At 40.8% G+C, this 26365-nt stretch overlaps 1 protein-coding gene across 4 annotated transcripts in view; it reads right to left on the reverse strand.

Annotated features, from left to right (window-relative positions):
• SMYD2 (SET and MYND domain containing 2) overlaps positions 1–26123 on the reverse strand; it is an 83667-nt gene extending 57544 nt beyond the window's left edge. The window contains exon 1 of one of the 4 annotated variants that reach the window (XM_078156315.1): positions 25532–26123. In XM_078156315.1, coding sequence (XP_078012441.1) covers positions 25532–25722 — 191 coding nt within the window. In that variant the 5' untranslated portion in view covers positions 25723–26123. Of the gene's footprint in view, positions 1–13068; positions 13129–25531 lie in introns of those variants that run through there. The other 3 variants (XM_078156313.1, XM_021007825.2, XM_078156314.1) reach the window with 3 other exon arrangements.
• Positions 26124–26365: the final 242 nt, after the last annotated feature.

Here is a 26365-nt window from a genome sequence, read left to right on the forward strand (position 1 = left end):
TAAAGATAGATCTAGTTTGAAATATTTCAGGTTGCCCTTTGGTTAAAAAAAAAAAGACAAGGGTGGGAATGGGGCACAAACTACTAAATCACAGCCTTATTCCTCTTTTACAGGATTTTATCTTGTCTTTCCAAAGCCCTGGTCTTACAGGCACATTTCCTCTTTCCCCCGCTGGCATCAAGGTGTCTTTGAACTCTTAAGGTACGTTCACATAAACAATGTTGGGGGAGGGAGGAGAGGCGATGATGCCCTGGGAAAAATACAGACTCGCTACTATTAGAAACAACTTGGAATATGCCACCACTGTCCAAGGAAATCAGTTTGAACTGAAAGAAAACAAAGATATACAAGGTGATTAATGTCCTTGCTTTTAAAATTCCAAAGCCATGAAGCCCCAAAAGTCTACGATGTAATTAACAAATCCTGCTAGTTAAGGCATTGATTGTCACAGGTGCTGTTGGTCTAGATAAAAAGAAATCTGATCATACAAGCACCAAACACTTTCTGAAATGAAGCTTAGCAGGTTTTGCCATGAAAGAAAATGATACTGACATGGAAGGGGGTTTGCAATAACAATGACTTTTCACCAAAGGTGGTAGGAGATGAGAACTGACAGGCAGGGTCTGTAGACCCCGGCAAATGAAAACAGAAAAGAGCTTAGGTCTGCAAGGTAACCTAAGAAATAAGAAAAAAAAAGGAAACAAAATTAAGCTCTCTCATTTCTCATGGCACTGTATAAATAGGCTGTTCAATCTTATTTTTGAGTGAAATAAAAGTTGAGGAATACAGAATTTTATTATTATGAATGATATTAAGGACAAGGACAATACTTGTGCTATAGACCATCTGTGTCATATAGTGAGAGAGATGCACAATTTAAAATCCACGGTGTAACTGAACCCGTGTGTGCAGCAGGGTGCTTTATAACAGGGCCTTACTATACGTTTATATTAATGCGGACCTTTGTTCTTGAGCTCGTTAAAATTTAGAGTCCAGTTCCTCTATAGGAGGCAGGTACCTTTTAGGACATTAAGGTAGACACTAATAGGTTTTCTCAACTATTGGAACTGATGCCATGATTTATGGGGAGGAAGCAGGGCTTGGTGGTCAGCTCAGCCCCTGAATGATAAGAGGTGAAGCTTCATTCATTCTGACTTCACTGATCAGGAGTGTGTGATAATTCAGACCCCAGCTCTGCAGACTTTTATCTTTGTGTCACTAAGCAAGAGTGTAAATTGGTTCTCATCTATTTCTTAAAGCACCTGCAGCATTTTCTAAATCTTGTAGCTTCCTCCTCTGCTCTTACAGTATATCCTTTCCAATATCAAAATTATAATTCTTTAAAAACACTGTATAACCCCAATACAGAAGTTCTTCAAATAGGCTTTTCTATCATTTAGAAAAAAGTTATTCTGTCTCACCTTAAAAAATAATTATTATTTTCCTTCTCTTCCTTTCCCTGAATTCTTCTATAGTGATGAAGACAACTGTTATCCTCACTTTCTTCTATAGAAACATGAGTAGCCTTTTTTTTAGGGGAGGGCAAATAATAATATCTCTAGTTCTTATTTATGTGTTGCTGCCCTACCAAGAAAAGAGTTCACCTAATATCACTTAGAATATCCCTTCCAGTATTCCTCTCAAACATTCTAGCTGCAGAGTAATAACAAAACACACAGGTGACTGCAGAGTCCAAGCTTCAGGTGAGCTGATGTTTGGTCAGCTGCTTTGCAGGCACCCCTGATATGTTCTCCCTTCTTCCTTTTCCAAGTTGCATATGCTCCCATCAAATATTAGAGACAAAGAATGCCCTCTTAATTCTAATTCACAGATACTGCACACACACACCCCCCTTTCACTAGAACAGCAGACTAGATCTCCTTGGTTATTTTCCAGTGTGAAATGCCAGGTTATGGATTTTTCCAAAGCACTTGCTAGCAATTTCCTTAAACAAATACTTGTAGTTTTCAGCTAAAAAGTCTGATTATATATACTTCAGTGATTTTTAGATTTCTTTTGATCCTTAGAGATTTTAATAACTACTCTGAAGCAAAGAACATATCTATTTTTAAAAAGGGGGAGGGTGCTGCATTTGTTGATTGACAATAGCCAGTGACATTCAAAACTATTTACTGAACTAAATTTTATTCTGCAGAGCATTAAGCCAGGCTCCTTTTGTTTGGTTCACATCTTTGTGTAAACACCTTCTTAAAAATGTAACTTAGAGTCTTAGAGAGAGTGATGCCCAGTGGTCTGAGCAGCAGAAAGGCAAAAGTTGGAAGGGAGTCTCACCTTACAGCTCACTAGCTGTCAGACCTTGGGCAAGTCCCAAATACTCTGCACCTCAGTGTCCTCATATGAAAAATGACAGTGTTAGACTAACAGGTCTAAGATCCCTTTTGGCTCTAGCACTCTGTGACTTCTAAATACCTTTCATTACATCATTCCTTTCTCCAAAAACTTTCAGTGATTGCTTACTCCTTCAGGGATAAACCTACTCCAACTGGTCTAGAGTTGCTACCCAGTCACTACTCCTGTAACTCAGACCCCTGCCCTTTAGGCGGAGTGACTGTGCCCCTCACAGAGGCGTCATGCACATTCCTACCACTGTTCAATAAAGATGTATGTGCAAGGCTCTGAACCAAGTACATGAAATGCCCTCTCTTTTTGAGATCTTATTCTTCAAATTCAACCTCGAGTCCCATTTCTTTCACTGAGACTTCTTTTTAACTATTCCAGTCCACATTGTCCATTGCCTTCTCTGAACTTTTGAGAAGCAGCATGATATAGCCCAGAGGTGGCAAAATGGCGGCCCAAGGCCCAACCAGATTAAAATATAACTGGTAAATGTTAAAAAATAAATAAAACACAGATAATGTTAATTTGAGGTTTCCCGAGTCCATGTGCAGCTTGCAGGGATGCCTTTTTATTTGAGTTTTGACATCACTGGGGTACTGACTGGAATGCTGGATTTGGAGGTAGGAAGACCTGAGTTCAACTTCTGCCTCTGATACAGACTAGCTATATAGCCCTGGGCAAGTCATTCAACCTGTCCAATGTCTCTTTCCACAGCACCATGCTGCCTTTCAGGTGTGGTGTAAAAAGGATTCCCCTTTTGGTACAGACTGGATTAGATGGTCCCTTCTATGAACTCAGCTGGAGCTGAGTGGAACAGTTCAGTGTAGTTAGTGGATAGAGTGATAGAGTCAAGAAGATCTGAGTTCAAATCTGGCCTTGGACACTTACTAGCTGTGTAACCCTGGGCAAGTCACTTAACCCTGTTTGCCTCAGTTTCCCATGTATAAAGTGAGCTGGAGAAGGAAATGGCAAAACACTACAGTATCTTTGCCAAGAAAATGCTAAAAGAGGTCATGAAGAGTAAGATGTGACTGAAAATGACTGAACGATACAACAAAAAGGAATCTTCTAACTCTGAGATTTTGTGATCAACATTTGGCCTCCTTTAGATTCCTCAAGGAGGTACTTCAGGATGCTCTAACACCTTTGTTAGGTAGGTGCATCAACTGTATTATCTGCAAACGTGTAGAAGTAACAAGCAATAAGATGCACAGCTGATGGAATCCCAGCTAAAATTAGAAAGTGTCCCTGGGGCAGCTAGGTGGCGCAGTGCATAGAGCACCAGCCCTGAAGTCAGGAGGACCTGAGTTCAAATCTGCCCTTAGACCAAACACTTGACACTTACTAGCTGTGTAACTCTGGGCAAGTCACTCAACCCCAACTACCTAAAAATAATAATTTTTTTAAAAAGTGTCCCTGTTCTAGTTTTCCTATAAAGACTCTTAAGATAGTGTTAATAATGGTTAAAAGGAAACTAAGCCCATGGAAGAACTGCAAATATATTAGTCAATACTTAGCCTATTATTGGAGATTCTTTCACATGATCTAAACATCAACAAAAACAGAAAAGCTCCTTTTCCCCAAGAATCCACTTTTAAAAAAAAGGACAGCTCTACACATGATGATGACTTCAAGTGTCATATCATCAATAATGGCTCATATTTCCATCATTTAATTAATTAATTGATCAGTAGGATTTTCTTCAGGGGCAGCTAGGTGCCATGTTCCTGAGTTCAAAACTGGCCTGAGACAATTTACTAGCTGTGTGACCCTGGGTAAGTCCCTTAACAACCCTGTTTGCCTCAGTTTTCATCTGTAAAAAGAGCTACAGAAGGAAAAGGCAAATCTCTTCAGTATCCATGCCAAGAAAACCCCAAGTGAAGTCATGAAGGACCTCAACAACTCAACAACCACCTTTCTTTAAAAAAATATATAAATTTATTTTAGTTTTCAATATTTACTTCCACAAGATTTTGAGTTCCAAATTTTCACCCCATCTCACCCCTCCCCCCACCCCAAGATGGCATGCATTCTGAATATCCCTTCCCCTACTCTGCCCTCTCTTCTGTCTCTCCCCTGCTTCTCTTATCCCCTTCCCCTTCTATTTTCCTGCAGGGCAGGATAGACTTCTGTACCCCATTTCCTGTATTTATTTCCCAGTAGCATATGAAAACATTTTTTTAAACATATGTTTTTAAAACTTTAGGTTTCAAATTTTCTTCCTTCCTCCCTCTCCACCCACCCTCATTGAAAAGGCAAGCAACTCAATATAGGTCATACATGTGCAGTTATGCAAAACATGTCCATAGTAGACATGTTGTGAAAAACTAACTCTATTTCCCTTAATCCTATCCTGCCCTCCCATTTATTCTATTCTTTCTTTTGACCCTGTCCCTCCTCAGAAGTATTTGCTTCTGATTACCCCCTTTCCCAATCTGCCTTCCTCTCTATCATCCTCTTGCTCTCTTGTCCCCTTCTCCCCCTATTTTCCTGTAGGGTAAGACAGATTTCCATACCCAATTGAATGTGTATGTTATTCCCTCCATAAGCCAAATTCTATGAGAATAAGATTCACTCATTCCCTCTCACCTTCCCCTGTTTCCCCTCCACGGTAAAAGACTTTTCTGGGTTTTTTGTGAGATAATTTACCCCATTCTACCTCTCCCTTTCTCCTTCTTCCAGTATAATCTTCTATCATCCCTTAATTTTATTCTCCAGATATGACCTCTTAATATTCAACTCACCCTGTGTCCTCTATCTCTATCTATATCTATATACATACATATAATTTTTTTCCTCCAACTACCCTAATACTGACAAAGGTCTCATGAGTTATAAATATCATCTTTCTATGCAGGAATGTAAACAGTTCAGACTTAATAAGTCTCTTATGATTTCTCTTTCCTGTTTACCTCTTCATGTTCCACTTGAGTCTGTATTTGAAAGTCAAATTTTCTATTCAGCTCTGGTCTTTTCATCAAGAATGCTTGAAAGTCCTCTATTTCACTGAATGACCATTTTTTCCCCTGAAGGATCATACTCAGTTTTGCTGGGTAGGTGATTCTTGGTTGTAATCCTATCTCCTTTCCCCTCCAGAATATTATATTCCATGCCCTGTGGTCCTTTAATGTAGAAGCTGCTAAATCTTGTGTTATCCTGATTGTGTTTCCACAGTACTTGAATTGTTTCCTTCTGGCAGCTTGTAATATTTTCTCCTTGACCTGGGAACTCTGGAATTTGGCTACAATATTCCTAGGAGTTTTCCTTTGGGGATCTCTTTCAGGAGATCAGTGGATTCTTTCAATTTCTATTTTGCCCTCTGGTTCTACTATATCAGGGCAGTTTTCCTTGATAATTTCTTGAAAGATGATGTCTAGGCTCTTTTTTTGATCATGGCTTTCAGATAGTCCAATAATTTTTAAATTCTCTCTCCTGGATCTATTTTCCAGGTCAGTTGTTTTTCCAGTGAGATATTTCACATTTTCTAATTTTTCATTCTTTTGGATTTGTTTTACAGTGTCTTGATTTCTCATAAAGTCACTAGCTTCCAATTGCTCTATTCTAATTTTTAAGGAAGTATTTTCTTCAGTAATCTTTTGGACTTCCTTTTCCATTTGGCCAATTTTTCTTTTTAGGGCATTCTTCTCCTCATTGGCTTTTTGGACCTCTTTTGCCATTTGGGTTAGGCTATTTTTTAAGGTGTTATTTTCTTCAGTATTTTTTGGGTCTCCTTTAGCAAGCTGTTGACTTGTTTTTCATGATTTTCTTGCATCACTCTCATTTCTCTTCCCAGTTTTTCCTCTACTTCTCTTACTTGCTTCTCAAAATTCCTTTTGAGCTCTTCCAAGGCCTGGGACTGATTCATAATTTTCTTGGAGGCTTTGGATGTAGGAGCTTTGACTCTGTTGTCTTCTTCTGGTTGTATACTTTGATCTTCTTTGTCACCAAAGTAAGATAATATAGTCTCTTTTTGCGCTGCTTGCTCATGATCCTGGCCAATTACTTGAGTTTTAAACTCTTTTTTAAGGTAAGAGTCTGCTTCCAATGTGGAGAATGTACTGTCCCAAGCTTCAGAGGTTTTACAGCTATTTTCAGAGATACTTGTAGGGATCTGTAAATTTTCAGTTCTTCCAAGGTGGTATGATAAGGGGTGAGGTGTTTACTCCTTTCCTGGCCTGTGCTCTGGTCTATTAGTGACCACAAATACTCCTTTCTGTCTTGTAACTGTGAGGAGGATTTTCTCTTCACAGCCACTACAAGCTCCACCACGAAAGCGAAAGCGCTCTTCCTCACCCCAGAACCGCCACCCAGAACTGTGCCCCAGATCCAAGTACGGGCAAAGCAAGAGATTCCTGTCTCTGGCACTGGCAAAGAGATCCCTGCAATTCCCCTCTGATAAGCCACTTGATTATCCCTCAGTATGTGGGCCAGAAGCTCAGGAGGCAGCTGCTCCCCCTCCCCCCAGGCAGCGCTCTGGGGGAAATGGAGCTGAGACCCCACACTCCTCTCTCAGCACCACAGAAACAGCCTTTTCCCACTGACCTTCTAAGTTGTCTTTGGCATGTGTGGATTGAGGAGTCTGGAAACTGCCATGGCTGCCCTCGATTCAGTCCTCTGAGGCCTGCTCCAGGTTTGCTGCGGCCTGTACACCTAAGCCGCACTGCACTCCTCTCCCAGCCCAACACAACGTACCTTTCTGATCAATCATCCGGGTTGTCCTGGGCTGGAAATTTGTTCCACCCTGTCTTTTTGTGGGTTCTGCTGCTTTAGAATTTGTTTAGAGCCATTTTTATGGGTATTTAGAAGGGTTTGGGGGAGAGCTCAAGCAAGTCACTGCTTTCATTCCACCATCTTGGCTCCGCCCCTCAACAACCACCTTTTATTAAGTGCCTTCTATGTTCCAGGATTTCAATGTGCTGGGGCACTGGAGATACAAAGGATGAGACAAGCCCTACTTTTAAGCAGTTTACATTCTGTAATTAATACTTTAAGGTTTACAAAGCACTTTCCTCACAGAAAGCCTCTGATGTGAGCAAGGGAAGTGCTATTTTACCCCATTTTACTGATGAACTGTCTAAGAGTAGACTAGGCTGTGCCTTGGAAAGGAATTGTGAGTTGCTTCAGTAGAAGGCCTTAAAGTAACCACAGGCTGCATGAATACTTGCTGAAGATTCTGGACAGGGACTGGATTAGATCAGGGGGAACCTGCAGCCTTAAGGCCACATGTGGCCAGCTCCCCACCCCTGGATTAGAGCAATGTTTTGCTCCCTATGTAATTTAATTCTCAGGACCCCTGGTTCTTCATCTGTAAAATGATGGAGTTAGACTACAACATGGCTTTTCAACCTGGGGGGTGGGCTGTGAACTTGATTTTTAAAAATATTTTAGTTTTAAAATATTTTAATAACTAAATGTATTTATATTTAATAACTAAAATATTTTAATAAAATATTTTTTCTTTTGAAATCCTATGTATTTTATTTTCTGAATCTGTGATAGGAATAATATTCCAATCCCTGCATCTAGAAAAGTGAGGCTAGTTTTTCCCCCTAAAAGGTACTGAAATTTGGTTGGTTCAAGGGACTAAAGGCTCAAACTGCTGACCTCACTTCTGGTGGTCCAAGTGCAAGATGGGGAGTTCCAGGCATGTTCTGACTCCTGGCTGGTGGATCATGATAGATAACTCAGACAATGATCAACCGACCTGTCCTCAATGTCTGTCCTGGCTGACCATCCTGTTATGATTTAGTAAATTTCCTCTTGTTAATTACTGAATGATCTTTATGTGAATTACTTTAAGTATTGAACCTAAACTACCATGGACGCAGGTGCATCTCAGAACAGTATTTTAGGATATTATTTAGAGAAGGGGTCCACAGGCTTCATGAGACTGCCAAAGAGGACTATGATACAAAAGAAGGACTACTAGAAGCTCTCTAAGTTTCATGACAGTTCTAAAGTAAAGATGTGATTCTATGACACCCACTACTGATTCTGTACCAATGGCAACTAATTTTTACCAATCTGTACAACTTCCATTGCCAAAGGTCCTTACTTTTAAAAATCTATAAACAAACAAAAAACTTGACTTTTGACAGAGGAGGCAAGACTTATCCCTTAATTCTGTGTGAACAGACACAAACACTTATCCTGGGTGGGAAAGTCTAGTTGACCACAGACTTGAGAAAGCAGGGATCTTCTTGTATCTTTAGGCATGACAGAGCACCAGGGTTTGCAATCAGCCACCAAACCCCTTGGCAGTGGGAGATAATCATTTGGGGGTTTTTTTCCCCCAGTGGTGTCAGGTAGTTGTTACAATAATTATAGCCTTATGTTTTAAGGATCTACTTAGTGTATCTTTTTGAGAAACATAATGACTAACAAAATATGGGAGTTTAAAAAATGAGTAGGGACAATGCAAAGGACACCGTTTTGTTCATAAAAATAAGTGGATCAAATTCTTCAAATTTGCCTATGTCTGACAACAAAAATGAAGCACAGCTTGACTGGCTCCCCAAAAAGCAAAATAGAAAATTCAGGTCTGTCCAGAAGCAGAACATCAATCAATTAAAAACTGGGTTTATCGATTGGCTCGGATCAGAGAACGGTTTGCCAAAACTGCAGTGCGATATTTGTGGAAATGTTTTGTCAGAGAGAGCCTGAAGCCAGCAAAGCTTTCTCAACATCTGAAGACACAGCAATCAGATTTTCTTTCTAACAAAAATTTCTTGAAATGAAATACCAAAGTAACTCCTCTTAAGGGTATTTATTAGCCAAAAAGAAGAAAAACATCACTAGCCAGGACTTTGAATTTTAATTGCTTTCCGAATCATTGCTGGGAAGAATAATAGCTGGCATTTATACTTTTTTTCTTTTTTTTCAGAATGGCTAAATGCTTTATATAGATGATCTCATTTGGTGAGGCAGCAGGTATTATTTCCCGCATTTTGCAGATAAGTAAACTGAGACTTAGGTGAAGTGATTGGCCAAGAGTCACACAGCTCACATCTGAGGTGGACTTCAAATGTCACTTAACTCCAAGTTTAATATTCTTTTCACTACCTAAATTACATTATTAATTACCGCTAGGTGGTGCAGTGGATAGAGTGCCAGGGCCTGGTGTCAGGAAGACTCATCTTCCCGAGTTCAAATCTGACCTCAGACACTTATCAGCTGTGTGACCCTGGGCAAGTCACTTAACCCTGTTTGCCTCAGTTTCCTCATCTGTAAAATGCGCTGGAGAAGGAAATGGCAAACCACTCAGGTATCTTTGCCTAGAAAACTTCAAATGGGGTCATGAAGAGTCAGACACACGAACAACAAATTTAGACGATAAAGTCAAAGCAAAGTAATTGGTTGATTTGCGGTCTTTCTCTACATCTGATTCTTAAGAAAACAAAAACTAGTAAGAAAGTTCAATAACCACAATGATTATCTTCTCTTCCTACATGTTTATTATTATATTTCTTTGTATAATATTTAAGTGTCTTTAAATATATTTCTTGATAACATATTCCTTTAATAAATGAAAAGTTAAATAAAATGCCTTTATTCTCTTTATTGAAGAATTTAATAAATATATGTATTACACACCTAGTCACAATGTATATAATAGAAAGAGTGCTGAACCTAAAGTCAGGAAGACCTGGTTTCAGATCCCCTAGCTGACACTTTCCAGCTATGTGACCATGGGCAAATACCTTAACTCCTATAAGTTTCAGGCAATTGCCTTGGACTGACCATAGGTTGCAATCTGCCTTGAAGGTCTCTAGCCTAACAAAATTACAGATTTTAATAATAATAATAGCAGTAGTAGCTGCATGTATATAATGCTTTATGTATTATAAATAATTTTACACGCATTATCTTAATTAATTTTTAGAACAACCCTGAAAGACAAGTTCTATTGTCCCCATTTTATCAATGAAATTTGAGAGTGACCTGGTAAGGGCCACAGTACATGGCCTCTCAGATCCCTTCCAGCTGTAGATACATTATCCTTGTATAACCTACCTATGTAATTTTAGCAACTAATGGAAGATAACTTGGATTTTTTTTTACTATTTTGCAAGTATAGTTTGAGATAGACAACTTCTGAGGTCTCTTCTAATTTGTAGCTCTAGGAAAAAAAGATTTCAGTCTGCAGAGAATCCTTCATGCTGAGATGATAATGATGATACAGGGCTTAAGGCTACTGGAATGTCTACAAAGGATTGTGGTCCAATTGACATGCTAGGGTAACAAGCAAAGTCCAATTTATTTTAAAGACCAGACCATAACCAAATGCTGAATTGACTACAAGGAAACCAAGACTAGGGACCAGACCTGTAATTGTAGAGATTACAGGGAACTCCCAGATGAGAAAACTCCCTCTACAGATGAAGATCAAATCTTCTCTGCATACTTTTCTTACTTTATTTTTCGGGGGGGGGGTTTGTGTGTGTTTTCTTTTTGGCAACATGGCTAATACGGAAATATGTTTTGCATGACTTCACATGTATAATCAAAATCATATTGCTTCTTTTCTGGAGGGGGGTTCAGAGACAGTGAATTTAGAACTCAAAAAAAAATTTTTACAATGTTAAAATTTTTACAACTGGAAAATATTTAATGAAGTAAATTATATATGTATATATGTGTATGTGTATATATGTGTATGTTTATTTATCTACCTACCTATCTATTTATCTATCCTTCTCTGCAACTTAAAAAGTTTCCTAGGGTCCCAAAAGGTTATTCACTGGCTTGCTCAGGAACACAGCCAGTATGCATCAGAGAAGTAATTGGAACTCAGGTCTTCCTAGTTCCAAGCCCAGCTATGACATCATACTAAATTATCTCTCAAAGAAGCTAGCAGGACAAATAGGAATGAGTCAGAAGAAAGTTACACTTAAAAGATTAAAGACAACAAAATCTCCAAGAGATGGAAGAAGACAAGTTGTTTAATCCTGAAGCTCAGAAGAAATCTTCAGAAGCCAGATGGGGAAGGGTTTTTCTCATTCTTGTGGGGAAGGCATTCATTGAAGGTAAGGCTCTTGATCTGAAATCTAGGCAAGGAATCTCTAGCCACTCAGAAAAAATTCTGCCACAAGTCAGGGCATTCCTCAAATCTAAAGTTGGGAAGTAGCTCTCGGAAGGGCTGAAATACTTAGAGAACTTGTCAAAACAAATCTACTTTGGACAGAAATTGATGGTTTCATCCAACATTTAACCCTGAAACCAGCTGGCTCTTTTGTCATTTTGCATTTGGTGACATAGAATGTTTCTTATTCTCAAAAATTTCACGTGATGTATTATTTCACAGCAGATCACATACTTGCCATTACAAAACTGACTGAAAAATACAGAGTACAAGTCCCACTGCACTATTTGCTCATTCACTATAAAAAGCATTTAATTCTGTAAAAATCATAAGAATAGCTAACAATTTATATAGCGTTTACCATATGCCAGACACGACACTAAGCCCTGTACCATGTGCTGCCTCAAAGGCTCTCTTTCAACAAGCTACTTCCTATGCAGAGATCAAAATTAGTCAAGACTCCTTGAAAGTCTACAACAACACAGATAACCTCGTCTGACAACTTTCTGGTCAGGTGATGCCTAAAGGAGACGGAAGCTTGCCAAAAGCATTTGGCACGGTCATGCAAAAGATATAGCATTAAATTCAAGTGGAAGGAGGATTCCATCTACCCTGTGAGGCCCTCCAGATCCTCCTGTTTGCAGATGCCGCTCCCCAGAACACGGCAGAGCCTCTTGGAGGAGATCCATAATCACTCAAGAGTGTGGCCTAACCAGCCACACAAGAAAATCCAAGCATTTAAAAATGTATACTCTAGACATCACCACATATGTTTCGTTAGATAGCCTATAAAGCTCATCCCTGCCCTCAAGGAGGTTGTAATCAATGGGGGGGGGCTGTATATCTATACACAGAAAAAAGAGGTATACAAAATAAACTATAAAAAGTAAATACAAAGGCGATTTATGAGGAGGGAGGTACTAGGAGCCAGGGGTGATGGCTGGTAGCTAGAAGGCTGCCCAAGTTCCTGAGAGTCACAGCTGGTTTCTCTATGAATGAGCAGACTCTAAAGGAAAGCTGTTTGCCTGAAACCATAAGTTGTTTTGTTTTGTTTTTTTGGTGTTATTTTTCCCATTCGGTGGCACATTTTTGCTCTTTAAAGGAGTCTTGAAGAGCTCTGATTTCCTTCTCTTCTATTGTGTCTTTGTGAATGCCTTTGCAATTGAGAAGGAGTATGCTAAGCAATGGGAACCCTGTCCAGAGCTTGCACAAAATGAAGTGTGTGGCTCTGGCTGCCTTACTAGCTCACGCAGTTAAAACTCGGGGCTTATGAGGTCAAACTCACGGGTTCAACCCTCGAATAACCTAGTTTTCCTAAATCTCTTGTATAGCAAGAGACTATTCCCCTACTCTAGCCTAGCCTTCAGGCAAATGAAGACAGCCCCTCCTCCTCACATGGAGAAAAAACAAGAAGTCAACCTACAGAAACTGCAGGTTCTGAAGGAAGAACATTGTAATCTTTTTATGGCAGACAGCAGCAGACCAGTTATCTATCTAACAACTTCTCCCTAGGTACAACTCTTTCGGGTGTTTTTAGAAGAATTGTTCATCATCATGGTGAAGGGAGAGGGTTATGGGCTTTGGAATCAGAGGTCCTAGGTTCAAATGCCACTTCTCATGCTTATTACCTGTGTGACCTTGGGCAAGTCATTTAACTTTCTCAGGCCTCAGTTTCCTCATCTGTAAAAATAAGAAAAGATTAGACTAGATAGCCTCTGAGGTCTCTTTCAGCTGTATAGTTATGATCATCATCTTTTTCTAACATTGATGGGAATTCTCTTTTGTAAGCCACAGATTAAGGCAGCATTGTGTTGGAGAAAGAGCACAGGATTTGGAGTCTAAGGAGCTGTGCTCAGATCCTGGCTTTGCTTTGTTACTTAGACAAATCACTTAATCTTTCTGGGCCTCAGTTTCCCCACTTGCAAACTGAAGGGTTTGGTCTCCACATTTTATGGTCCTTTCAGTCAAGATCAGTAAATAAGCATTTATTTAGTGCTTACTATGTGCCAATGGAGAAGGAAATGGCAAACCACTCCAGTATCTTTGCTAAGAAAACCCCAAATGACGTCACAAAGAGTCAGACATGCCTGAACAACAAAAAAATATGCCAGGATCCGTGCTAAGCCATAGGAATATACACAAACAGAAAGACAGACTTACAAGGGGCTTATAGTCTAATGAGGAAGACAGCACACAAAGGAAGCTGCAAAGGGGGTAGAGAAGGGTGATTAAGGTATCTGGCCTTGCAGCAGAGGGGAGAAAGTATGGAGAGTAAAAGAAAAACGACAAAGCTGGCCTGGGTACCCTCCCTTAATGGAAGTTCTGGGCACAGCCATCCAATCAAAAAGGGGAAGATAAATACGGCCAGGTTTCCTGGCAAAATATTAGAAGACGCTATTAAAAAGAATTAGATTAGCCATCCACACTGGAAAACAAAATCAATGAAAAACGAACACTGCCCTGCCTTTGGTTGGGCAGCCCACCAAGTAAGTCCATCAGTACATGTATCTTGGATAGGCATTGTAAATGGTCAATGAACAGGGTCCAGAACGAAACAAGAGAAATAAGAGTGAGCTGAATATCATTTGCAGAACAGAGGCAGAACTTTTGATAGCCCTGCTGCTTTTGACACCAATATCTTTCCATTAGGGCTAGATGGCTTTGAATCATGGAAAACCACGATTTCTGAAAAATCAAAATTAGAGGTGAACCAAAGAACAATGAAAAGATGTAACACATTGGGCATAAGAAACCTGCCTCATATTACCAACAAGAATTTATATGAAAGATATGATGTCTTAAAAAGACCTCAAGGATACGTATGGCTAGAAAAAGGTGGGGACTAATTACATAATATAAGTGAAGGGCAGCAGAAAGACTACCTGAGGGCTGCATGTTATCTACAAGATAATAGAAATATCAGAGAAAGGCCTCTTATACCCAGGAAGATTTATGGGGAAGCCCTGGACAAAAATTACATGGGATAAGGAGGTTTGGATGCATTGTGATGTGTACCAACGAGAAGAGTATTCACACCTACAAGAGCATAAATTCACGAAAGTATTGCTAACAGGAGAGTTTGTAAACATTTAGAAAAGGGAAGAAACCCAGAGATTCACCAAGAAGAGGTCATTGCAAACTAATATCATTTCCCTTTTCTGACATCGTTTCCAGACTGGCATATCGGAACAATGCCATAGACCCAATAAACTAGATTTTAGCAAGGCATTTGACATTCTCATATCTTTTCTAAGCGAGGGAGATAAGTACTATATGACTATATAGTTAGGTGGATTCAAAACTGGTTAAATGACTGGACCCAGAGTCAAATAGAGTAATGTTAGACAGGATATTTATAATAGTATGCCCCAAAGTTCAGTTCTTTGGTCTACTGTGTTAAAGATTTTTTTAATGACGTAGATGAAGGCATATGTGGCATGATGAACAAATCTGCAGGTGACAAAGTTGGGAGGGATAGCTACTAAAATATCCAAAAATCTAAAAAGATCTTGACTGATTTAATAGTGGACCCAGAGGCTAATAAGATGAAACCGAATCATGATAAATTGTAAAGTCTTGAGCTTGAGCTCAAAAAGAACAAGCATAAAATGGCAGAAGCAAAGCTAGTTAATAATTCCTGTGAAAAGTAATCTGGGGGTTCAAGTGAACTGCAAACCCTGTAAGAGTTAAGAGTATGACCTAGCAGAAAAAAAAGGCTGATGCCATGTTAGGATAATAGAAGTCTAGTATTCACAACAGATATAATGACAATCCCGCTGTTTTCTGTCTTTGTAAGACCACATCTGGATTACCAAGTTCAGTTCTGGGTACATTTCTGAAAGAGCTTTGACAACAGGCAGCATGGTTTCATGGAAAGGACAGTAGATTAGGGACTCAAGAGGGCTAAGGTCCAAATATCAGTTCTGCTGTTTACAACCTAGGTATGGCCCTGGTTCTTAGACTCAGTTTCTTAATCCGTGAAATGAATGGTTTGATGAAGGGATATTTAAGGTCTTTTTAAGCTCTAAACCCTTTACTTTCAAGGAGGATGATTAGCCTGGCAAGGGGACTGATAACCATGTCATAAGAAGATCAGTTGAGGTCAGCAGGGATATTTAGCCTAGAAAAGCCAATACTTAAAGGTGTTATGCTAGCTTTCTTTAAGTAGTTGAAGAACTGACTGGTGGGAAAGGGATTATATTTGTTTTGTTTTACTATTGACAGCAAAACTAGGTGGAACAAACGGAAGTTATAGAAAGGCAGATTTCAGCTGGGTGGGGTGGCACATGCCTGCAATCTCTGCTGCTATGGAGACTGAGGCCGGCGGTTCATTAGAACTCTAGAATTCTAAGCCATAGTGTGTGCTAAGCTACAAGAGCATCCAAACTAAGTCTAGCATTAGGAGCAAAGTGATGGGCCATGTTGGAAATGGAACAGGTCAAAGCTTCTGTGCTAATCAGCAGTGGGATGGGGCAAATGAGGGGCTGCTGCACTTCCAGCCTGGACCAGATGAGGAGACCCAGTCTCAATCAATCAATAAATAAATGAGTGAATGAACAAACAAAGGCAGATTTCAGCTAGACATAAGGGAAAATTTTCTAGCAACCTGAATTGTCCGAAAGCTATTGCAAAAGGTAATGTTTCCCATCACTGAAAGTTTGAAATCAAAGGTTCTTAACAGGGAATCCATGAACTTTTAAAAACTATATTTTGATAACTGTATTTGAATATAATAGATTATATGCATTTTGTTTTATTTTATTATATGGGTCAATAAAAGGGGCTATAGGCTTCATCAAACTGCTGAAAGGTGTCCATAACACAAAAATGATTCAGAACTCTTTCCTTAAAAAGAGTCTGGCTAGCCACTCAGAGATGCTTTAGAGAAGATTGGGGTTTTTTTTTTGAGTTGCAAAAAAAAAAATGCAATGAATTAAATATTCTATCACTATATTTTTTATGAATTTCTTTTTAAAATTAAATTTTATCTGCCCCCCCCCAGCACTGTGAAAGCAAGATAACATGTTACAAACATATTTGGTTAAGCAATAAATTCCTGCATCGGCCATGTCCAAAAATTTAAAAAGTCCCAATCTGCCTTCTGAGTCTATCACCTATAAGGAAGTGGGTAGCATGCTTCATATTGAATCCTCTGGAATTGTAGTGGTTTGTTGTGTTGATCAGAATTCCTAAGTCCTTCAGAGTTGTTTGTCCTTACAATACTATTGTTACTATATAAATTATTCTCCTGGTACTGCTCGTTTTACTTTGTATCAGTTCATAGAAAGTTTCCCAGCTTTTTCTGAAACATCCTGCTTGTCATTTCTTATAGAACAATAGTATTCCATGACAATCATCTACCACAACTCGTCCAGCCATTCCCCAATTCATGGGCTGCCCTTTGGTTTCCAGTTCTTTGTCACCACAAAAAGAGCTGCTACGTATATTTTTGTACACATGAGTTCTTTTCTTCTTTCTTTGGTTCTAGAAATGATTCACAAACAAGAGAGCATGGCCTCTGAGGTTCCTTCCAGCTCTAAAATTTAGTGACTAATTGCTAATTAGGTATTCTTTCTCAATCCTGCCATGCTACTCCTATCATCAGTGATGTAGTTTGCAGATATACTTTTGCTTGTGACCTCCACAAACTTCCACTATTTAAGGCAACATCATCTCAGTTAGCTAAAAACTGATATTTTTGTAAAGTCATGGATGGGAGAGGATCATTTGACTTGCTACCCAGGAATCTTGCTTAGATCAGGTGGCTCAAACCTAAGGCTGTAAGAACAAAAGGGTTAGAGTCACATGTGATCCTAGGATAGCTTTTTTTTTTTAAAAGAATTGGGATATTTCCATCAAAGCTGCTGTTGCATAAACAGAACTCTTTCTTGCTCCAAGTTTCCACACTGGCAACACAAAGATAATAAAACTTGATCTATCTTTTAGAGTTGTTGGGAAAAATCAATCAAAATCAACCTCCTACAGCCTAGTACTGTACTATCAAATAATTAAGGAAGTTACCAATAGAGCACCTGTGATACCAAAAAAAGGAACTGTGTCACCTGCAATGTTACTTCTTTATTTATTTCTGCTAGGCAATGGGGGTGAAGTGACTTGCCCTGGGTCACACAGCTAGTAAATGTCAAGTGTCTGAGGCCCTATTTGAACTCTGATCCTCCTGACTCCAGGGCCACTGCACTACCTAGCTGCCCCATGCGGTGTTAGTTAGAAAGGCAAGGTGACAGTGGAAAGAATGCTAGACTAGGAGTCAGGAAAGTGCAGTTCAAATCCTGCTTTAGACACTTACTAGCCATGTGACCCTGAGTGAACCACTTATCAGTTTTCTCATCTGTAAAACGGGAATAATAATAGCACCTGCCTCATAGGGTTGTGGTGAAGAACAAATGAAATAATGTATGTAAACTGCTTTGCAACCCCAAAGTGTTACATGTGAATTCTTCTTAATGCTTTTAGTGTTTAATAGGGGTGATCAAGAGAGGAAATATCTCAATAATCATGTTCCAACATTAAATTAGGAAAACTTTCAAGGCACTTCCACTCCCTAGATCAGGCCACAATCAGCAAAGAATTAAGAGTTTATCAAGAAAAGAAGGGCCCTAAGTTAGGGTTTCTTTTTAACTTTAGCAACCCTTAAGAGTAAATTAAACTTTTGGAAAAACTTTAATTTTTAAAATCAACTAGTGAAAAGTCCAGCAGATTTTCACTTGGAATTCCAGGACTTCTCCCCAGCAGTGGCATATTTTAGTAGCACTGCTATAGTGCAAAAGAGAAAGCGGAAGTCAAGACAAGATGCTCAGGTAACACCGACCTTTCCTCTGAGTTTAGGCAGATGAACATAACAGTGTCATTAAAGGGAAATACAAGAGGCCTGAGTTAACAGATACAGTAATAATTTGCTTTTATAAAATTATTTAAGAATCAGAATATTTGGAGCTGGAAGAGAGATTTGAAGGTTATTAAGCTAAAAAAAACTTTAAAAATTAATGGTGTAACAGGAAAAGCACTGGATATGGAATCTAAAACCGTGGGTTCATGTCCCAGCTCTTCTTGTTGGTCAAGCTATATGGATTTGGTCATCTATGACCTCTCTGGGCCTCAGTTTCCTTATTTATACAATGAAAAAGTTCAACTAAATATCTTTAAGGGACCATTCTGCTCTAAACCTTTTAAGCCTATGCTAATAAAAATTATTCACCTCCTCCACATCCCAGCAACAGCAAGGTGGTATAAAAACTGTAAGGATATTATGCTGTCTTTGAGTGAATAAACAGAAAGGGGATATCACACCTAGTCAAAAAAAGGGGAGTCTAAGTTACCAAGACAAGCCAGCAGTACCAACTTCAGACTAGATACTGGTGCCTGAGTACTGTTAAGTCCCATTTTGTTTAAAAGGCAAAAACTGGGGGAGAGTAACTTTGGAATCTCCAAAATATGGCACAAAATATTGTAAATTCACAACAAAGGAGAACTGGGCTCAAATTAAAGAGACCGGATGATAGTTGGGCAATGATAATTTTATACAAAGTTTTCTTGGAAATTATCTTTAACTATCATCCCAAGTTCTCAAATAGGTCTTTCATGTTCCTTACTAGATTATGTATACCCTTTAAGACTACTAAAGCACTGATTATTGCCAAACCATACCATTTAGTCCTGGACATTTAAAAGGATTTACAAAGGGTCTAAGAGTTTTGAAAGCTGTAAAAAGTAATGTTTACAATAGTGAAAGAATAACCATCCAAGAGGATTTGAATGACTATCATAAATACTTTCAAATTTTCACTTTCTGGCAGCATGAGCCAAAAAAGATTGTGGAGTCTGAAGATATGCAAGATAAAGGCTGAAAAACAGTTGTCTTTCTAGAGTTCTCTAAGTACAGGGGAGTGATAATAAAGTAGACCTTTAAAGAACATTTTAAGATTCACAAAGTGCTTTTACATATATTATCTCTCTGAATTTCCTGGCTCCAAAGCCAGCATTTTATCCACCAGGACAGAACCTTTTACATTTCTTATCACAGTAGCTCTGGTTCTGGTGAAATCTAAAACACGTAGCAAACTCAAGTTAAGACTCTTCTCTGCTTTTTAACGTCTAAAAGCAATTTATTCTTTCGCTTAGCTTTGCTTAATTACCTTGAACTACATAACTTTTTTTCCCCAAGGGGAAAAATTGATTAAAAAAAGCATGGTGAAATGGAAAGAACACTGGCTATGACATCAGAGGATCTCTGTGCAACACTGGAAAAATCAATGCTTCTGTGGGCCTCAGTTTCCTCACCTGTGAAATGAATAGGTTGGCTACAGATTCTCTCAAAGGTCTCTTCCAGCTACAATCCTAGTATCACCTCCATCTTTATGAAAGAAGAGGTGAAGTGCCCTGTCAATGATCACACAGAATTTGATTAAAAACCCTGACTGTCCCAGAAACAGGGACATACCACTTTTCAGTCAGAGGTAACTTTTTTGTTGGAGAACAGATCTGATTCAACATTTGAAGAGGATGATTTTGTGGACCTGTGTTTCTGGGATTTTTTTTAAAGAGGTACTAGATGATGGTTTTGGTTCATTGGTAAATTTCAACTACAAATCTGCTGTTTCTTTTTATCTGCAATGCATTCCAAATGTGCAGACGGACTCTGAGCCCCAGCAAGTCACAGCAGAAAAGGTTCCCATGCATGTGAAAAATATGCATGATATAGTACCATAATATCTGAAGTCGTAAAAGACCATTACTTGCCACAGCTGCAAGAATCCTGCTGAAGATTAAAGAACAGAGAAATCTAATCATTCTGCTTTAGTAGCAATATCCTTCTTGCCATGTGGCAAATACACCTTCTGGGCCCCCTTTTTCCAATATCCTTTTATTTCACTTTAAAGTATTCTGATAGTCTGTGTTGGAGGATTAAGCAAAACTATAACCACATGAAGGTGTTTGGGGGTATTGCCCCATTTTCATGAAGTAAGGCAGGATCTACCACAGCTGGAAATCACTCATCTCAGTGATATTGTTTATGTCAAACAATCACAAGATCTCAGATCTAGAAGGGACCTCAGAGGTTTCCTAATCCAACCCAATATTTCACATATGGTTTGACCAGGACAGAAAACAACAGATATCATTTATCTGCTCTACATAAAGCAAATAACTATTCTGGGGGCGCCACAATAGAAAAAATTGGGGGAAGAGAGCTCTGGATTTGGAGTCAGGAAGACCTGAGTTCAGATCCTGTTTCAGAAATTTACTAGCCTCACTACTGTGACTCTGGCCTAATCATTTAACCTCTCCTCAGCGTCAGCTTCTTCACCCATAAAATAGGGATAATATTGATATCTACATCCCAGGGCTGTTGTGAAGATAAAATAACATGTTAAGTGTGCTGCAAACTTTAAAGTGCTATATGAACATTCACTGTTATTATCACAGCTATTATTATCATACCTATTATTAGAGGAAGTTGTGCCTACTTTCTTCCCCTAAAGATTCTCCACCAACTCTACTCGAAATCAACTTCATCCCCATAAGAAAGCCTTTTTTTTCCTGTTATGGCATTTCCTGTAGATGAATAGACGGAAGTTCATCAAGGGGAGGAAACAGGTATAGTTCAATGGCTCATGAAACATTTATCAGTGCCTCAAACCAGGAGTGTATGGGCATTTAATTGATTCTATTTGATTAAAGAGAGAGATTATTATACATTATGATAGAAAATGATAAAAGAGGAAAGGACCATATTACTGAATCCAGAATAAATTTGGGGGACAGTCATGGAAATGAATACTTTATAAAACCAGTCAGTCCAACATTAGTATAACTACTAGTCCCCGTGACTTTGAGACAGCTTAAGAATATAATTAAGAGTACACTTTTTAAGACCAAGTAAATCTCAATGAGCTGAGTATGATGCAATTTTTCCCAATCAGGGCTCTACTGGCTTATCACAAAGGGATACCTGGAATGGGGAAGGGAGCTATTTGCTGTCCCTAAATCTTATGAGATCAGAAGTTAAAATATGGACTGAAAAGACTTGCCCTATGGTGCTGTAACACAAAACAAATAGTGCACTGTAGCACTGCGGCTGTGGCTACTTTCTCCTTTACTGAGAACAAAAACATAACTCACATTTATATAAATGCTCTAAGATTTACAAGGTGCTTTCCTCACTGTCTCTCAACAGATCTCTCTGCCCCCAATATCCTATCTCCAGTCTATCTTCTTAACATCTCTCACACTTCCCCCTACTCCCCTGGTGCACTGCCCTGGTTCAGACCCTCATTACCACGTGCCTGGACCATTACAACAGCCAGCTGGTGGGTCTGCCTTCCTCAAGTCAAACTGATAGTCTAAAAGTGCAGGTCTCACCTTGTCACCCTCCCTAGCACTGCTCTCCCCACCCCACCCAAGTCACATAAATAAACCTCAATTGTTCCTATTACTTCCAGGATCAAATATAAAAATCTTGTTTAGCTTTCAAAGCGCTTCATAACTGGAGCCCTTCCTACCTTTACAATTTTCCTACACCTTACTCTCCCAACCATTCAGTCCAGTGATACTGACCTCCTTGCACCAGAAACTCCCATCTCTGCATTTTCACTGCTTGTTCCCTGTGTCTGGAATTTTCTCCCTATTCATTTTTAACTCATAGCTTCCTTCAGGGCCCAGCTACAATCTTACTTTCTGCTAGAAGCCTTTCCTGATCCCCTTCCCCCTTTAATGCTAGTGACTACGAAGCTCTCCAGTTTATCCCATCTTAAGTCTTGTTTGTATGCCATTGTTTGCATATTGTCTCCCCCATTAGACTTCGAAATCTCTTATAGCAGGGACATTTTCTTTTGGAGGGAGAGAGTATGTACCTTTCTTTGTATCTCCAGGCTTAACACAACACCTGGACACATAGTAGGTGCTTAAAAAATGATAACCACCTTGTCAGGTAGGAAATATTATCAAGACTGCTTTAAAGATGAGGCAACTGAGGGTCTGAGAAATTATTAGCTTAAGGTCACAGATTCACTCTCACTTTTGTTACAGTGCTTAACAGATGCTTAACTAGATGCTTAACAAGTGCTTGTTAACAGCCCATCCTGTAATATTCATTAGCCTCCATACTCAAAGGCTCATCAATACCTTCATTCCTCTCCTTGATTAGAGAATGAAAAACTCTCAAATTCTTCATTTAAGGAGGGCACCCATGCTCCCAAGCAGGTACTTTCTCCAGGCCTCCCTCCCCTCCTTTTTAGTGTCTTGAAATCAGGGGCTATATTTGTACTTGTATTCCCAGCCCAGAACTTAGCATGAACTAGAACTTAGTGCCTGGTGCATAGTAGGTGTTTAAGAAATGTTTATTTGACTGACTGAATGACTGACTGTAAGAGACATAGTTCATGCCCAGGTTGTTTTACTCTAAGACCAAAGATTTTCATACTAGCCCACATACCTATGAAGATTGATAGGACTAGGGCCTGGCTAGAAGACCCTTATATTTTCTGAAGCTGCTCTAATGTTGATGAAACATTAATAATATCTTCCAGACAAATAAGTATCAAATTCTAAAAAAATCTGGTGCAATGTTAAAGCGCCTTAGGAAACACATTTTACACTGAAACATCCCTGAAGCAGGAATTTAATTTCGTCACTCACTGAAGAGAGTTTGCAGAATGTCTCATTTCTGAAGAGCTTAATGTTTTCTTCAATACAGGTTTAAGCTGGTTTGCTAACTGTTAAAACAGTATTACCAGGAAAACGGGGAAGGGGAAACTTATCTTAAGCCATATTCATTACAACAAAATTCCTGTACAAGAAGAATTACACTAGCCTTTGGCTTTCTTAACCGTGAACATATTTAAAAATTTTTTTATAACTGTTATTTCAATAAAATGTTTCCTTTGTGACCCTATGTACTTTTTGCTTCTAAAAAGATTCTGAAAAGGGGTCCATAGGTTTCACCAGACTGTCCAAGGGGTCCATGACATAAAAGAAGTTAAGAATGCCTCTGCTTTGGAGGTTTGTTATAGGAGGATCTGACTCGCACATGATCTCATTTGTAATGTTCTCACTACATTCGTAGCGTTCTCACTACACTAAGGTAGTATGGAGACAAAGATACATTATCCTTACCAAAGAGATGCAGAGGCAGAGGAAGTGACTTGTTCTGGGTTATATACTCAGCAGAGGAATTGGTTCTCAAAAGAAATCCAATCAAATCTTTTTTTTAAAAAGCTGGTGGGCTTGAAAGAACTTTGGTCTGGTCATTCTCCTGCTCTGAAAGACTTTGGTTTGGCTTTCTAGAGATGGAGTGTGTGTGTGTATGTGTATGTGTATGTGTATGTGTGTGTGTGTGTCTGTTATGGGGTGGGCCTGACACACTCCAAACAGAAATGTATCAGTTTCAGACAGGCATCTGTGGTTTCTGAATGAACACGGGGGCTGCAGAAAGATGGGGCAGGAAGTGAAGGGGGATATGAGATTTAACAGAGACACGGTGAATAGAGATGGGATCCATGCAAACTTGGTCAGGCCTGGTAGAATTGATGTTTAAGGACATCTGTACTGAAACCATACTGAATAAATTTGTTGTTGCTCTTCAGTCTTTCAGTTGTGGCAGATTCTTCATGATCCCATTTGGGGTTTTCTTGACAAAGATACTGCACGGCTTGCCATTTGTTTCTCCAGCTCATTTTACAGATGAGGAAACTGAGGCAAATAGGGTTAAGTGACTTGCCCAGGGTCACATAGCTAATAAGTGTCTGAAACCATATTTGAACTCAGGAAGATGAGTTTTCCAGACTCCAGGCCTGGCACTCTATCCTTCTTAAAAACCCAGGATAATCATCTATGTAAGAAATATTTATTAGATACCTACTCTGGGCAAAGTCCACATACTCTGGACAGCAAATTAAGTCACAGAACCCCAGAGTGGGTTCTAGCTCTGACTGCACAACTTATTAAATTAGACACCACCAGGTGCCCAGCCAGGCACAGTTTTTTAGGAATGAAATCATAAATAAGAAAGAGCAGGCATATTGTTGTTTAAAAGTCCCATGAAAACACAGTATGATTGTTCTTTTTATCCCCCTTAAACAAGAGATGCAATGTCACGATTATAGGAAGGCTCTCTATACAGCTCAGCAACATTTACAGTCATACTTAGATAATAGAGAAAGTAAAGAAAGTGACTTTGCCCAGATCACATACTGGGTAAGTGTCAGTCAAGGCTTGAACTCAAGCCTTCCTGACAGACATGCCAACTCCATCCACTCATCCACACAGCCTCTCTTTTGAACTGAAGTCTCCCCAAACACTGCCTGGCCCAAAGCTTCACCTCCATTCACAGGATTAGGGAGGAACGCTGCTGCTAAGGAAGTGGGCCAAGGAGGAGAACACATGAAAAAGTGGTGCCTCTTCCTCAAGTTAAAGTGTAGCAAAGTGTGGCAGTTGCTTTGAGCCTACGCATTTAAAAGGAAAAGTTCTGATTTCACTAAATACGTGGAGAAAAGCCCGTACGGACCTTGGCGCTGGGGAAAGTGAAGGATGGGCTGCTCGCTGCTTCCCAGACTTGGGACGCGGGTTCTGAACGAAACCAGGGGTAGCATTTGCATCGGCCTCCCTCCCTCCCATACAGTTTTCTGGCCGCAATGCCCCCAACAGAAAGATCTGGGGTTATGGCTTGCATGGGTCTTTGGGTCCAATCTGCGTAAAAAACTCGGGAAACTTGTTCCAGGAGGGAGACCTTGGCCTCAAGCCCGAGTTTGCCCCGAGAGCTGGAGCAGGGTCCAAACGCGGTATTATTATTAAGTGAGCCAATGTGCGAAGGGGTGGGGCTGGATACGACCGCCAGTCCTCTGGAAGCCCCCGGGACCCGCAGTCCCGATCCTTCCCTTACAGTCCCTTCCTTCCCCCGCCAGCCCCTCCCCCCGCGGCCTCGTAGGGCTCTAGGACCACGCGGAGCCCACGGGCTCCGTCCCGCTCACTTCCTCCCTTCTTGCAGCCAGCTGCGGCTGCTGCCACGGGGGTAAAAAGGGAAAGGTGAGCCCCGCTTGGTGGGGAGTGACCCCGGAGCCGGGGCGCGCGCCCTACCTGGCGAAGCAGTATTCGCAGTGGTTGCCCCGCTCGTTGACCGTGAGCACGTAGGTGTAGGCCGGGCAGGAGAAGAGCAGGTCCCCGACGCCGTAGCGCTGGCGGGCCCGCAGCCCCCGGCCTTTGCCGGGGCTGAAGAACCTCTCGATGCCCGCGTCCGCCCCGTCGCCTCGCGCGCCCTCGGCTCTCATGCTGGGGGCGAGCCCCGGGGCCCGGCCGGCGCGCGCGCTCGTCGTCCTGCCCTGCCCCGCGGAGCTCGGCTCGGTCCCGGGCTCGGCGGCGGCTGAGGCTACTGCTCCCTGCGGCGCGCCGAGCACGGAGGGCGGCGATGGGGATGCCAGCCCGGGGGGTGGGCGCCGCCCGCGCTCAGCTCCCTCCTTGCGGTTACTGGAGAAGCGTCACCTGGAGCCGAGCCCGAGGCAGGCAGGGGGTGGGGGTTCACACCCGCGTGGGGAGGCGGAAAATCAATCCGGCGACTAGCTCCCCGGGAAAGTACTGCAAGCCACCCGCCTGGTCCTAAAGCCCACCCACTGAGCGGCGGCGAGAACGCGACCCAGGCGCCGCTCCGGCCCCCGCGCCCCGGGGCCTGTGGTTCCGGCCCGGCCTTGCCCCGATTGCACTTGCCCTTCCCCCTCCCCCACCCCTTTTTAGCTGGGGGACACACTACACTCACCTGAAAAAGGGGTGTGGCCAGCTGGTGAGGGCCTTCGGGCTGGTGAGTCTGCCCCTAGGCTGAAGTGGAGGTGGGGGGAGGTGGGGCGGGGGTGGGCTTCAGGAGCCATAGACAGTTACACCTAAATATCCTGAGATTGTAAAGTGCAAAGGTCTAGTTCA

Source organism: Phascolarctos cinereus, unplaced genomic scaffold (assembly GCF_003287225.1).
Source record: "Phascolarctos cinereus isolate Bilbo 61053 unplaced genomic scaffold, phaCin_HiC Scaffold_5;HRSCAF=322, whole genome shotgun sequence".
Classification (NCBI taxonomy): domain Eukaryota; kingdom Metazoa; phylum Chordata; class Mammalia; order Diprotodontia; family Phascolarctidae; genus Phascolarctos; species Phascolarctos cinereus.